Source organism: Acinonyx jubatus, chromosome D4 (genome assembly GCF_027475565.1).
Source record: "Acinonyx jubatus isolate Ajub_Pintada_27869175 chromosome D4, VMU_Ajub_asm_v1.0, whole genome shotgun sequence".
NCBI classification, from domain to species: Eukaryota; Metazoa; Chordata; class Mammalia; order Carnivora; family Felidae; genus Acinonyx; species Acinonyx jubatus.
In genome coordinates this window covers 36,355,699-36,368,690 of record NC_069391.1, presented here as the reverse complement: position 1 = coordinate 36,368,690, position 12,992 = coordinate 36,355,699, and the positions used below count along the sequence as shown (strand labels likewise).

Sequence of the window (12,992 nt, the reverse complement as noted above, 5' to 3'; positions counted from 1 at the left end):
TCTCTTTTTCAGTTTCCTAGGGTAGGCAGGGGCATCGAAAACCACCGCCCTTGCCAAAGCCCATGCCAAACACTGAGAGGGCCCATCATCTGTTTCAACAGTGTCTTCACTGCCCTTAGGGAGGGACAGATGACTTGGACTCCCTCCACATGACATGACATTAGCTGTGACCACTAGGAACCCCCTGGGCCTGATCCTGTGACCCTGGATGCCCCATATTCCCAAGGGGCATTTGATTCTAGTTCTTGTCTCTCCCTACCCTTTGCTAATTCCTGTCTGGCTCAGATCTGGTTTGTGGTGGGGCTGCAGGGCTTGTGAGGGCAGCAGGCCCCAGCACTGATTTTCTCTGCCCACAGAGTGCCCGCAGCCCAGCCTGTCCCGTGTCCTGGTCCCTGGAGCTGCCATGAACATGCCCCAGTCACTGGGCAACCAACCACTGCCCCCAGAGCCGCCATCCCTGGGGGCCTCTCCTGAGGGGCCTGGGGCCACATCTCCACCAGAGCACTGCTGGCCAGTGCGCCCAACGCTGCGTAATGAACTGGATACCTTCTCTGTCCACTTCTACATCTTCTTTGGCCCTAGCGTGGCCCTCCCCCCTGAGCGCCCGGCAGTGTTTGCCCTGAGGCTGCTGCCAGTGCTGGACAGTGGGGGCGTCCTCAGCCTGGAGCTCCAGCTCAATGTGGTACTCTTGGTGGAAAGCAGCGGGGGCGGTGGGGGGAGGGGGGAAGGTTGTCCTGGAGGGGAACTTAAAGGAGAAGGTGTCAGGGGTGTGGGGGCTCTTAACTCCTTCTGGAAGCATATCTGGGTTCCTTTTGACCAACTTTATGATTAGCGACCATGTCTCAGCCCAATTCTGGTCAAAAAACATTCCCCTGAGTATTGACTTTACTACAGATGGGCTAGGTCAGCCAGGGCAACTCAGAGTGGGCTAAACTTATCCCAGTTTTATAGGTTAACCTTCCGCTTCCTAAGGGTCTCTATGGCAGGTGTTCACTTTTCTTGCAAATCTCCTGTGATGGGGAGTTCATCACCTCTTAAGGCCATGCAGTCCATATTTAGCTCTGATTGCTAAAGGCAGTCTTCACATTCCATGAAAATCTGCCTCCGTGGATTTCTATCCACCAATCTTTGTTTTGCCCCTGAAGCTATTGGCAGTAAATCTATCCTTGTCCTTTTTATTTTTTTTTAAATTAATAGACTTGATTTTTCAGAGAAGTTTTAAGCTTATAGAAAAATTGAGCAGAAAGTAGAGAGTTCCTATATCCCCCCTCTTTCCCTGCACAATTTCCTCTATTATTTACACCTTGTTATCGGTGTGGTACAGTTGTTATATGCTGTCTTATTTTAACAGTCCTTCATATGCCCCTCAATCTCCCCTAAGCTGAACAATCTCAGCATCTTAGACATCTCCCATCCTCTGCTGTCTCCTCTGGTCATGGTGTCTCTGAGATCAGTGATCCAAGGGGGTCTGACCAGGGTGGCAGGTGGTGTTTGTGCAGCCTGAGATCCAGTTCCCTCTTTCAGCTTCCACATCACACTGGGGAATCACCTGGGGCTGCGGTGAACTAACATCTTGAGGTCTTTTCCTTTTTCATTTTTATTTTCTTCAAAACAGTTGTAGACACTTACTTTTTTATTATAAAAATAATAGGATCACATGTAAAAGTTTTGGAAAGTCGAAGACATAAAATTGTGTGTCCTCTCAGTCCTTTTTCATATTAACTTCTGTGTTTATCTACTTGCAACCAAGGGGCATACGCATTTTCATGCTCTGAGCCTGCCTGTGAACTGCTGCCCATTCCTGTCTCATATTTTTGCAGTGAACTTTGTAACTTGAATAGAAGAATTCATGTCCATCTTTGAGCCATTGCCTAATACTAGTTTGGGCCTTGGGTCTTCCCTGCTTTATGTAATTCACACACTCGAAGAGCCAGGCTTCATTATTTTCAGCATTAAATAAGACTGGGCTGAGGGCAGAGTCCTGTATCAGGACCTTAGTGACTGTCTTAGACTGGCATTGATCCAATAATTTATGTACTGTTTCCCCAGCCAGGCTTTTAACTCTATTATTCCCCTGCTCCGGGGGCAGGCACCATTTTCCTATCAGCCAACCTGAGACCTGATCTGTGGCTAGATGTGGTCTTTTATGGCACATGGCTCAGAACTTTTTGTCCTTCTGCTGGTCAGGACAGAGCAGATTCTTCAACCTGAAGACATTCCTTATTTTCATACTTAAATTTGGACTCTTACTGCCTTTGGGCAGTGACAGTGAGGTCTTGATTTGACCTTGAAACTGTAGCACCCATTTCAGAGACCAGCACCATGCATACTTGTTCTTCCTCAGTGTCTTGAGAGTAGAAGGCCAGTGTCCCCACCCCCCCCATGGCTCCTCCCTGGCCCTTCTGCATTCATCCGCTTATATTACACCCATCTATATGCCATGACATTTGTTACCCACTGCAAACAGTCCGTTATATTTATTCTGAAAGATGTTGGCTCATCTTCTATGCTTTTTCCCTCCAAGTATTTTAATTTTTTTCCCCTTGGAATCAAGAACTGAACACTTGGATCACAGAACTGCATACCTAGAGGACATTTTTCCTTTGGCTTCCCACTAGAATGATTTCTATGGAATACTCTGGCATATTACCCTGGCTTGCATTGAAGGAAGTTATAAGCAAGTTGTATGAAATTCACCCTTGTGGTTGAGGACAGGATGCATGACAGAACACAGTGCTTCTTTGATTAGAATTTTCCTGAGAACCACCCCTTTGGATGCTGTACTTCTGAGACTCCGATTAAATTTTATCTTATGGACTCATAAGATAAAATCTGGTAACTCATTATGTTTCCTTTTTTGCTTTGGTTGCTTGGAAGTCAGCATCAAATATATGGCTCACAGCTAGAGACAGACTTTATCTTCTTATCTTGATCTTTAAATTTCCCTCATGCATTTACTTCATCCTATTATATGCATTTAATAAGCTACCTCAAATCCTTCTTGAATGAGGTGAGCTTATGGCATCCTGTTACTTTTATTGTTGTAGACGCTCCTTACGTTTAGTCCTGTGGATATCTGGTTTCTTTAAATCCCAGACAGGTTGCTACATTAACCCCTCGGGCATTCTGTTACTGATATTTAGTACCTAGGATCACTTCACCTGAGGAAGAATACATTTCTTTACACGCCTCCTGCCTTCAGACCCAGGTGAAGATAAGAAGGTGACTGAAAACCTTACACTTACCTTTGTTCACAACTAGTTTCTACATCCAGCAACAGTCCCCCTCCTATTCCCTCCAGCAAGCTAGACAGGACTGAAACAGGATCTTCTCCCTTGCCTAGACAGAGTTTAAACAATTCTGCTCAAAGACAACATTCAGAATTGGGCCTTTCCTTCTCATTAGTTTTTGAAAGATCTCTGCTGTGGAAGATCTGGTGTTCTCCAGTTTTTCTGTTCTAAGAATGGAGACGAGAGAGGGAGAAGGAGAGAAAAAGACGGGGAGAAGGAGAAAGGCAGGCTTTGGCGTGGAGAGCACCTACAGGAATGGATGTCCAGCGAGCTCTTGGAGGGGTTTCTGGAGAAGGGTTAACAGGTGTAGGAGTCTGGGGGCGGTGGGGTGGTGGTAGGGCTTGGAGGGTGTGACTGCCTCTTCTTCATACCTGCCCTCCTCAGAGCTCCCTGCGCCAGGAAAACGTGACAGTGTTCGGATGCCTGACTCACGAGGTGCCCTTGAGCCTGGGGGATGCGGCAGTGACCTGTTCTAAAGGTGGGGGTGAGGAACGGGAGAAGCAGAGGAGGCTTTAAGTCTGGGGCTGGGGCAGTAGGGGATGGTATGGAGAAAGGATGGGCTAGGGAAGTAGGGTCAGGTGGGTGAAGGTTCTTTAGGTCTTGACCCCATACTGACTCCTCCTCCCTCTCACTGATATATGCCCTCTTCTCCCTTCTCTAAGAGTCCCTGGCTGGCTTCCTCCTCTCGGTCAGTGCCACTTCCAGAGTGGCCAGGCTGCGAATCCCCTTCCCACAGACCGGGACCTGGTTCCTGACCCTCCGCTCTCTGTGCGGCGTGGGGCCTCGGTGAGCGGAGCGGGGCGGGGCAGGGCGGGGTTGGGACAGGGAAGTAGTGGCCTGGCCGGGGCCGCAGGTGACCATGGCCCTCATGTGCTCAGGTACGTGCGGTGCCGGAACGCGACGGCTGAGGTGCGGCTGCGCACTTTCCTGTCCCCTTGCGTGGACGACTGCGGGCCCTATGGCCAGTGCAAGCTGCTGCGCACGCACAACTACCTGTACGCGGCCTGCGAGTGCAAGGCCGGTGAGCGGGCTGGGCTGGCCAGGGAGCCGCGCCGGTGGGCTCCTGGGTGGGGGGTGTGGGGGGTGGTCTGGACTGCGGGACGGCAGCTGGAACTGAGAATGGGTTTGGAGAGAATTGGAGGGCCGAGCCAGGGTGAGACCACCCACTACCGGCTGTGACGTTGCGCCTGGCAAGAGGCCGCCAGCAGAAGTGTCTGCCCAACCCGAACCCAACCGTGGCTGCCTTGGGCCCTCTTCCACCTTCCACCTTGTGCTCTCCCCCCTCGCAGGGTGGAGGGGCTGGGGCTGCACTGACAGTGCAGATGCGCTCACTTATGGATTCCAGCTGCTGTCCACGCTTCTGCTCTGCCTGAGCAACCTCATGTTTTTGCCACCCGTGGTCCTGGCCATCCGGAGCCGATATGTGCTGGAGGCTGCTGTCTACACCTTCACCATGTTCTTCTCCACGGTATGCGGTGCATCTGTGTCTTCACCAAGTCCTTATTTCATGGTGATGGGTGAGGGTCTGCATTTCCACCGTGTTTTCCACGGATGTGGGAATGTCTACACCTTCATCATATGAGGATGTCTCCTTTTCAACGATGTCTTCTACAGCAGTGTCATGGCATGCGAAGACTATAGTAATTTTTGTAAGGCACATTGGGATAAATTAACAAGGCCGTTTGTAACTTAAGATAAGCAACAGCCACTAGAAACAGTGTGTTCTCCAGCTGTGTCACACCCCAGGACTGAAACAGGATGTTCTCCCTTGCCTAGACAGAGTTTAAACAATTCTGCTCAAAGGAATTTGAGCACACCCCAGGGGCCAAGGAGACCTTTACTTAAACACCCTGGCTGTTTTATGGTATGGAACGGTGTCCACAGCTTCACCTTTCCACTCTGAACGGTGGCAAGGGATCTGCACTTTCTCCCATGTCTCTGTACGGAGTCTCCACTTCTCATGATGTGAGGGCTAGCTACACTGTGTTCATGTTCCTCATTGTCCTGGGGACTTCTGCATCTTCAGCATGTTCTTATGGTATGAGAAGGTGTATCCCCATTTAGTCACCATGGCCTCCTTGAACTCTCATGAGAGCTTTTGGAAGACAGAGAGGATGTCTCTACCTGGGTAGTTTATAGAGCATTCTGGCTCTTGGGATCCTAAGAAATCTTATGACTCAGCTACGTCCTGAGCCATCATGGGAAGTGGTGGTGTGACATAAAATTCCAGCTCAAAGGAGCATATTTTGATGAAGATTAGTATAGTTTTAAATCCTTACCCTCCCATTACAGAATGTCCACAATCCCCTCTCCGTGTCTTCCCACTCCTCCACAAACAGAAAAGTTCATATTAGAGCAAGCATCACAGTGAAAGGAAAAGGTAGAGGAGTGAGCCTGCGACTGTGATGTAACCCCCATGTAGATTTTCCCCCTGAGATGCTGCATCTAGGGATCTTTTCAGCTCATCTCTGGACTCTTGGCATCTGGTGACATATAGTGCCTGCTTATGAGCACTGCAGAAATCTTAGATAGATTCAGACTTTCCTCTTGTCTTGGCAACAAGAATCACAAAAATCAATATGTGTTTCCGTTTTGTTCAGCATTAATAGATCACACATATGTCCAAATCACAAAAGTCCTACTTATCATTCAGGAGAAAGTAGGGGGTGAATTGAGGGGCATGCTGTAGGGTCCTCCAGGATGTTCATGCACAAATGAGGAAGAGGAGGTTATAACCATGCCCTGTAGAGAGACCTTGGCCTCTTCAGCTGGGTGAGAAGGGCACACTCCAACTTTGCTTGGCTGCCCCCACCCCTTTTAGACCTGCTCTGACAGTGCCTCATTCTATTTTTATAGTAGAGAGTGTTTCTCTTTACTGCCAGATGCCCTTTATACTGTTGCTACCGCATCCTCTAGCAACAACTGTTCCACCAGCCCACTCCTGGATGCATGCAGATCTAATGGAATTCATAGTTAGTAAGAGTACCTGAGTGTGTTAGGAGCCTGGAGCACGTGGGGAGACTGTGTCCATTCTCTGCACTTTGCACGAACATCTGGGCATTGGCTCTAGAATTAAGTTTAGTATGCCAGATGACTCCTCATATTCTGGATACAGTGGCAAATTGTCCTTGACAGAAAAGGCCTTTTCCCCAGTTGGAACACCAGGGGAGCCTGCAGTGACTGACATCACATACAGAGCTTCCACTTTCTTAAATGGGATAATAAGCAGAATGCCTGGCTGGCTCAGTCAGTAGACCAGGTGACTCTTGATCTCAGGGTTGTGAGTTCAAGCCCCATGTCAGGTGTGGAGTCTACTTACAAAAGAGAAACACACAGGATAATAAGCAAAAGATCAAGGAAAAGATCCTGGCCTCTGAGGTGTTGCCTGAAGTCTTGCTCTAACCCCTGTTCTTTTACCACATGGGCCAAAATGTAGAGCTACTAGTCATCCAGTTTTCCTGGGCAAGTTCCCATCTCTCTTCCTTTCCCATTCTTTACTTAGTCTAGACTTACTTCGTTCCTCCACAGTCTGCATTTAAGGACCCATTGATCATATTGCAGGTAACAGTCCCAGGGCAGTAGATGACAGTCTTCCCTGTCTTCAAATCCAGGACAGTCTATACCTGGGAGTAGCGCATCGAGTCCTATCCAGGGCATGGGAGTAGACAGTAGGTTTGTTCTTCAGGAGTTCAAAGTGTAAATATGTAAAATATTTAAAATGCAAAATACATTACATAATACGTAAAATACATTAAAAGAAAAACAGGTCACAAATCCAGCACTTGATTTTGTATGTAGCAAGACCAGTTCAGATAACGGTAATAATAAAATAACATTTAGTGTGTCAGGCACTGCTAACCGAGTTCTCACAATAGCACTAGAGTAATAGATAAGTACTTTTTTTTAAAAAGTTTATTTATTTTGAGAGAGAGAGAGAGAGAGAGTGAGCACATGTGCACAAGCAGGGGAGAGACAGAGAGAGGGGGAGAGAGAATCCCAAGCAGGCTTCAGGCTATCAGTGTAGAGCCTAACTCAGGCTCAGTCCCACGAACTGTGAAATGATGACCTGAGCTGAAATCAAGAGTCTGATGCTTAACTGACTGAACCACCCAGGAACCCAAATAGGTGCCCTTATCATCCATGTTTGCAGATGAGGGCAGTTTACCTACTTTGTCTGAGGTGTAACATGAGTGGTAGAACCATAGATCCCTCACATGTAATCACCAAGCTATATTGTTCTCCAAGTACCAAGGCAGCAAGGAAATTGATAAATTTCTAACCTGACTTCAGTTTTTCAGAAATCCTGAAGTATGTAGAGAACCTATGACCTCAGGTTAATAGTTCTCAAATTCTTTTTTAAAAAATAGTTCTCAAGGGGCACCTGGGTGGCTCAGTTGGTTAAGTGTCCGACTCTTGATTTTGGCACAAGACATGATCTCATGGTCATGAGATTGAGCTCTGCATTGGGCTCCACACTGATGGAGCCTGCTTGGGATTCTCTCTCTCCCTCTCTCTCTGCCCCTCTCCCATTTCACACACATACACACAAACACACATTCTCTCTCTCTCTCAAAATAAATAAATAAACATTAAAAAAATTAAAATAGTTCTCAAATTCTTAAAAGGTAGGAACCAATGAAAAGGTCAGAAAATATAACCAAATACAAGAAGTCATCAAGGGAAATCTATCAATAATTGCAGTTGTGCAACTCTAACGCATGCAGTCCAAAGCCGTGAGCCCTTCACAGTGCTAGTCAGATCCTTACAATCCGCTCCCCAAAGACCCAGACAGAGCTGATGTCTGGGGCTTTCCTTGTTGACTGCTGACATCCTGGCTACAAGCCTGCCTTCTCATATCTCTTCTGTTTCTCATACCTCACAAGTCATTCTTAGTGGCCCTTGGCAAAATCCCATGATTTTTTCCAAGAGGAAATGGAAGCAGAAAATAAAAGAATAGCAGTAACTTCCATTATATCCTGAGTGCAAATATTCCAATCTTTGCACGGATTGAATATATCTGCATTTTCAGTTTTACATTCTATAGTGCCTGGATAACTCCATTTTGAAGCGTTAGATGAACTCTACAGTTAGGTTATAAAAATATAAAATTCCATAGAAAAAAAATTTACATTAATTTTCAAAAATTACCTCATAAGTAAAGAACTGTCCAAAGCTGAGGAAGTATCAAATTAAATTAGAATTATATTAACAAAAGCCAATTTGTAGTCTAAATTTTTTTTCTTAAATATTCCCTTATCTTCTTGTGTTATTTCTATCACTTCTTTTTATTGCTGCTAACATAAGGAATACCAATGTAGAAAATAGCCCATAATTTTCAGCAGATCAACGATATTACAAGTTTGTTTCTTTATTTCTGCATGGAGGAAAGTTTATTACAGTAGGGATGTGCTTTCATGAACATATATGGCATAAAGTATAAGATGACTAGAGCTTGCCGAGCACATACTGGGCACCAAACATACAGGAGAGTATTCCAGACTTTTAGAGTAGAGTCTCCCAGGTGACACCATAACTAAGCCTTCAGGAGGCCATTCTGGTGTTTTGTTCAGCCGGTTGCTTCTAGGAGATGGGCAATATGTTTACACCAGTGAAGTCTGTGGTGGTGAGTGATTTGCTTTCCTTTGTTGACTACAAATTGTGTCTCCTGGTTAAAGATGGTACCACGGCAAGGGATAATGGATTCTGTTACACGAATAATAGAGCAGGTGGAAGCAAATATGTATATCCCAGAATATATAATGACAAGATGCTGTCTTCTCCAGGTTGAGGAGTTTCAATGAAGTAAGCTGACACAGGTTGTTGGCTGGTTTCCCTAGCAAATTGTGCCCCATGAAGGAGTCAGTGATGGGCTTTACTGATGGTGTTTTTAGACATTCAGCAGTAACTGTAGCCAGATCAGGATTGGTGTTCTCCTCACGCTGCAATTTTAATTTAACTCTATCCCCGTGGGTTTCCTACAACCTTAAACAATCTCTCTGACCTTTTAGTATGCTTGGAGAATAATCAGCCATAGAATACTAGTGAAATGATTGCTCTCCAAACCTCTCTACTCCAGAGACAAGCTCTCCATTATCCCCTACTCTTTTTTTTCAGTGCAGAGAAATTCCTAGGAGAAACTCAGCCTTCAATTAATTATTCCTTTAGATGTGTCTTCACTACAAGGTGATTCGGCTTTACTTTTCTTTTGCTGATGTGTATCTTCTCTTATCTGAGATTGAAGGATTTATTACAAGTCCCTCTTCCAGAAAGGGCATTCCAGAAATGCCCAGTTTGGGCATTTCCTCCTAAATACTTGAAAGTCAGGCAGATGGAGCAAGTGCTCGGTGAGGGCTGAAATGTAGAATTAATGTTTTAAAATGAAATCCAAATCAGAAAACAGTATTGGGTAATTTAGTAGCTGTAGTACTTATATCTGGTCTTAGAGGTAGAGAATAATCAATATCCAATAGCTAAAATAGCAAAAGACCAAAATATTGATTTGATTAGGAGCCAAAATTAACTCTCAATTAATTAGGACATACAAGAGAAAGAAAAATTTGATAAATAAATCTTTTAGGTGTGTTTAAACACTAATATTAATGCAGATGCGGACTCTCATGAAAAGTCTCTCAGAGTTTCCCAGTAAGAACTCACTTTCTCAGTTTAATAATATGTAAGAGGGAGCCATGTCCCCAAACTTAAAAGCCTGGGATACTCAAAACGTGATCATTCCAAAGCAGTCTCTTTCTGAAGGGACAGCATTTTTTACCTCCAAAGTGAAGGGAAAGACAGAAGACAGATACATAAGCTTAGGACTTTAAAATTTGGAGGAATCAAACCCAAGGTTTCCCAATGCCAATTAATACACCTAAGTTTTCTTCTTCATTTTTTTTTCTTTTTCTAAACTCCTAGCTCTTCCCTATTCTTACATTATTCACATTTCTTCCTTTGTCACAGGTGCAAATTTTACAATTTGAATAACTGGATGAAATCTTCAACAAGCTAAAAAGAAACTTAGCAATTTCTTTCTCATCCTTTGTTTCTAGAGACTGAACTTTCGAGTCTGTTTTCCCACTCTATTGTTGGCAGCTCTGCACCTGGATGGGATTCTTCTAGTTTTCACAACAGACCTGCTTCTGTTTTCCATCTGCTTTTTTTCTACAGGGGATACTGTTTGATTAAGGCTGGGGTGTCATGGTTTGTCATTTGAGGTCAGGATAGAATGTTTTTTCCTGAACTCTTCTTCCTGACCTCACTTCCACCTTCTCATTCTCAACTCTAATGCAGTCAAGCAGGAGACCAGGTTCTCCCACTTCCATTCTTCCCAGAAGCGACAGAGACCCATTGCTGCCAGAACGGAATGACTTGTGATATTACTCAGCTACCTCTTATCTCACCTGTGGACTGGATATCCCTGCCCTCCACCCACAGCCAAGGTTATGCCTGTGGAAGGCTGGGCTACCTCTCTCACTGAGGTCTGTAAGGCCACCTCTCTTGGGATTCAGAGAGTCCTTGTGATGTAGGGTTGCCTTTCAATAGAATGATGAAGAAGTTGATCTGGGCTGCAAGTTGTACCTAAAGGGTCCCTTCAGTCAGTGATGAAGCTGCTTCAAAGGCCACCTTTGGGTGGTACAACACAGCTTTCCTGCCCCAGCTTCAGTTCAGCCTGATGTATTTCATTCCAACCCTGGCAATGACACCAGCTTGTTTCTCTGATCAAGAGATGCCCTTGGTAGACATGGCTCCCTGAGGACCTGGGGTGACATGCAGGGGACAGAGATCAAGCATACTGTTTCACAGAATCTTAAGAAATTTTTTTGATCCCCTAAAATCTGCTAGTATGTCTCAAGGTCAGCTCCAATGAGTAGATTTTCATCGTTTATATAGGTCAAAAACCTTTTTTCTCCCATTATAGCATTTAAATTTTCTTCTTTCATCACCATAAGGATTTAGTCTTCCTAACCCGGAGCAGGGACAGTATCAGGTGATGGGGGAGTGAGCATGCCACCATGATGTTCGTTTTCAGTCTGGAGCTGTTTGTCCTCATAGGTCCTGTTTTGTCTTTGGGTAGGCTCATAGCACATGACACAGAGGGATATATGTTCCTGTCATTTTTGCACCAAAGATAGTCCTAAAACCATGCATGTGATTAGTGTTTGATACCAATAAATAATCAAATAATCAAATCACATAAATTCTACATGGAAGTACAGAGAGAGGTGACAGTAGATGTTCTAAGGCAAAGAGAACTCAGGTTATTCCTGGGTAGCCCTTTTTACAAATAAGGGAACACAGGATGCCAGAGGCATTGTCCAGAGAGGCAGAGGGGTTGGGACCACAGACCAAGGATGGCTGACTGCAGACCTTGGTTCCTTAATGGGGGTGCCCAGTATAGTCTGATCCAGTTCCACCTGTGTCCTCTGCACCCCCTTTGAAGCTCCTGAATACTCTCCTCTTTACCATCTTTCCCACGGTGGAGGATAGGTGGACACTGTCCCTTCCCTACATTCTTTTCCGTGGTGTAAAGTGATATGCTCTTATCCATGGCCTAGGGACTGCCTTTTTCCTTACTGTTTCATCTCTCCACCCATGACATCGGGTGGGAGGGGATGAAGAGGGCCAGGTAATGTAAGCCTGAAGATGAATGCATCTGAAGATGAGCCTGAGCTATCAGGGGAGACTGGGATATGCAGGGGTGGCTTAGGGTCTGGGTTGGCCACAAGATCAGAGTCCAGCCCCACAGCTTGGGCCAGGGGTGGGGATTATATGTGGGACCCATGGTGAGCATGAGAAGTAGGGAAGGATTGGCCTCAGTTTGACAGACCTGGATCCCCGGCCTGCCTGGTGCTCACCACAGTACATTCCAGAAGGAGAAAGGTTAGGAGAGTGAGGACAGGGGTCGGGGCTGCCAGATACATACAACTTGTGAAGCAGACCAGGCCTCCCTACCACATTCTTCTCAGAAGCAGGGAGTCAGTCAGGCATTTCCCAGTTCTGCTCAGCCTGTGATCTCTGACCTCTGCTTTTCTGACAGCAGTATACTACCCTCATCGTCTCTTTCTCCAGTTTCACGGACCTGGACTACTGCCCCAGGTTCTCTCAATGCCTGTCATTTCTTCCTCCAGTTTTACCATGCCTGTGACCAGCCAGGCATTGTGGTTTTCTGCATCATGGACTACGATGTGCTGCAGTTCTGTGATTTCCTGGGCTCCTTAATGTCGGTGTGGGTCACTGTCATTGCAATGGCTCGTTTACAGCCTGTGGTCAAGCAGGTCAGTCCAGAGTGGGCCCTGGGGGACAACCATAGGCAAAGTCTACTTGAAATTCACTCCCAACCTCTCCCTGGGGGCATTGCCAAGTGCCCCTCTCCCACCCGGCCCAGCCCCCGGAGTCCTCTTTCTCCAGGTGCTGTATTTGCTGGGGGCTATGCTGCTGTCTATGGCTCTACAGCTTGATCGGCATGGACTCTGGAACCTGCTCGGACCCAGTCTCTTCGCCCTGGGGATCTTGGCCACAGCCTGGGTAAGGTTGGGAGGGCTAGGGGAGGGGGGAGTCCCAGCAGCACCTGGGTGCAGGGCCCTGAGTGTCTGGTCCTCAATGTAAGATGGCTTGGACCCGGTCATCATCATGGCGCTGCTCGTGGTGCCCACTCCAGTCTTGGCAGGTGCCTTCAGGTCGCCACCAGGGCTCCAGGGAAGCCTG

The 12,992-nt window shown here is 46.3% G+C and overlaps 1 protein-coding gene across 13 annotated transcripts in view; it reads left to right on the top strand.

The window, feature by feature from the left end:
- Positions 1-12,992, top strand: part of TMEM8B (transmembrane protein 8B) — a 69,095-nt gene that overhangs the window by 13,004 nt on the left and 43,099 nt on the right. For 5 of the 13 annotated variants that reach the window (XR_003413964.2, XR_003413965.2, XM_053204941.1 and 2 more), the window contains 7 exons: positions 357-682; positions 3,675-3,768; positions 3,953-4,076; positions 4,169-4,311; positions 4,580-4,758; positions 12,416-12,562; positions 12,673-12,812. Coding sequence is in view for 7 of the 13 variants with exons in the window: in XM_053204941.1 (XP_053060916.1) it covers positions 357-682; positions 3,675-3,768; positions 3,953-4,076; positions 4,169-4,311; positions 4,580-4,758; positions 12,416-12,562; positions 12,673-12,812 (1,153 nt within the window). In the remaining 6 variants the exon portion in view is untranslated. Of the gene's footprint in view, positions 1-356; positions 683-3,674; positions 3,769-3,952; positions 4,077-4,168; positions 4,312-4,579; positions 4,759-12,415; positions 12,813-12,992 lie in introns of all 13 variants that reach the window. The other 8 variants (XR_003413966.2, XR_008291120.1, XM_027039416.2 and 5 more) reach the window with 3 other exon arrangements.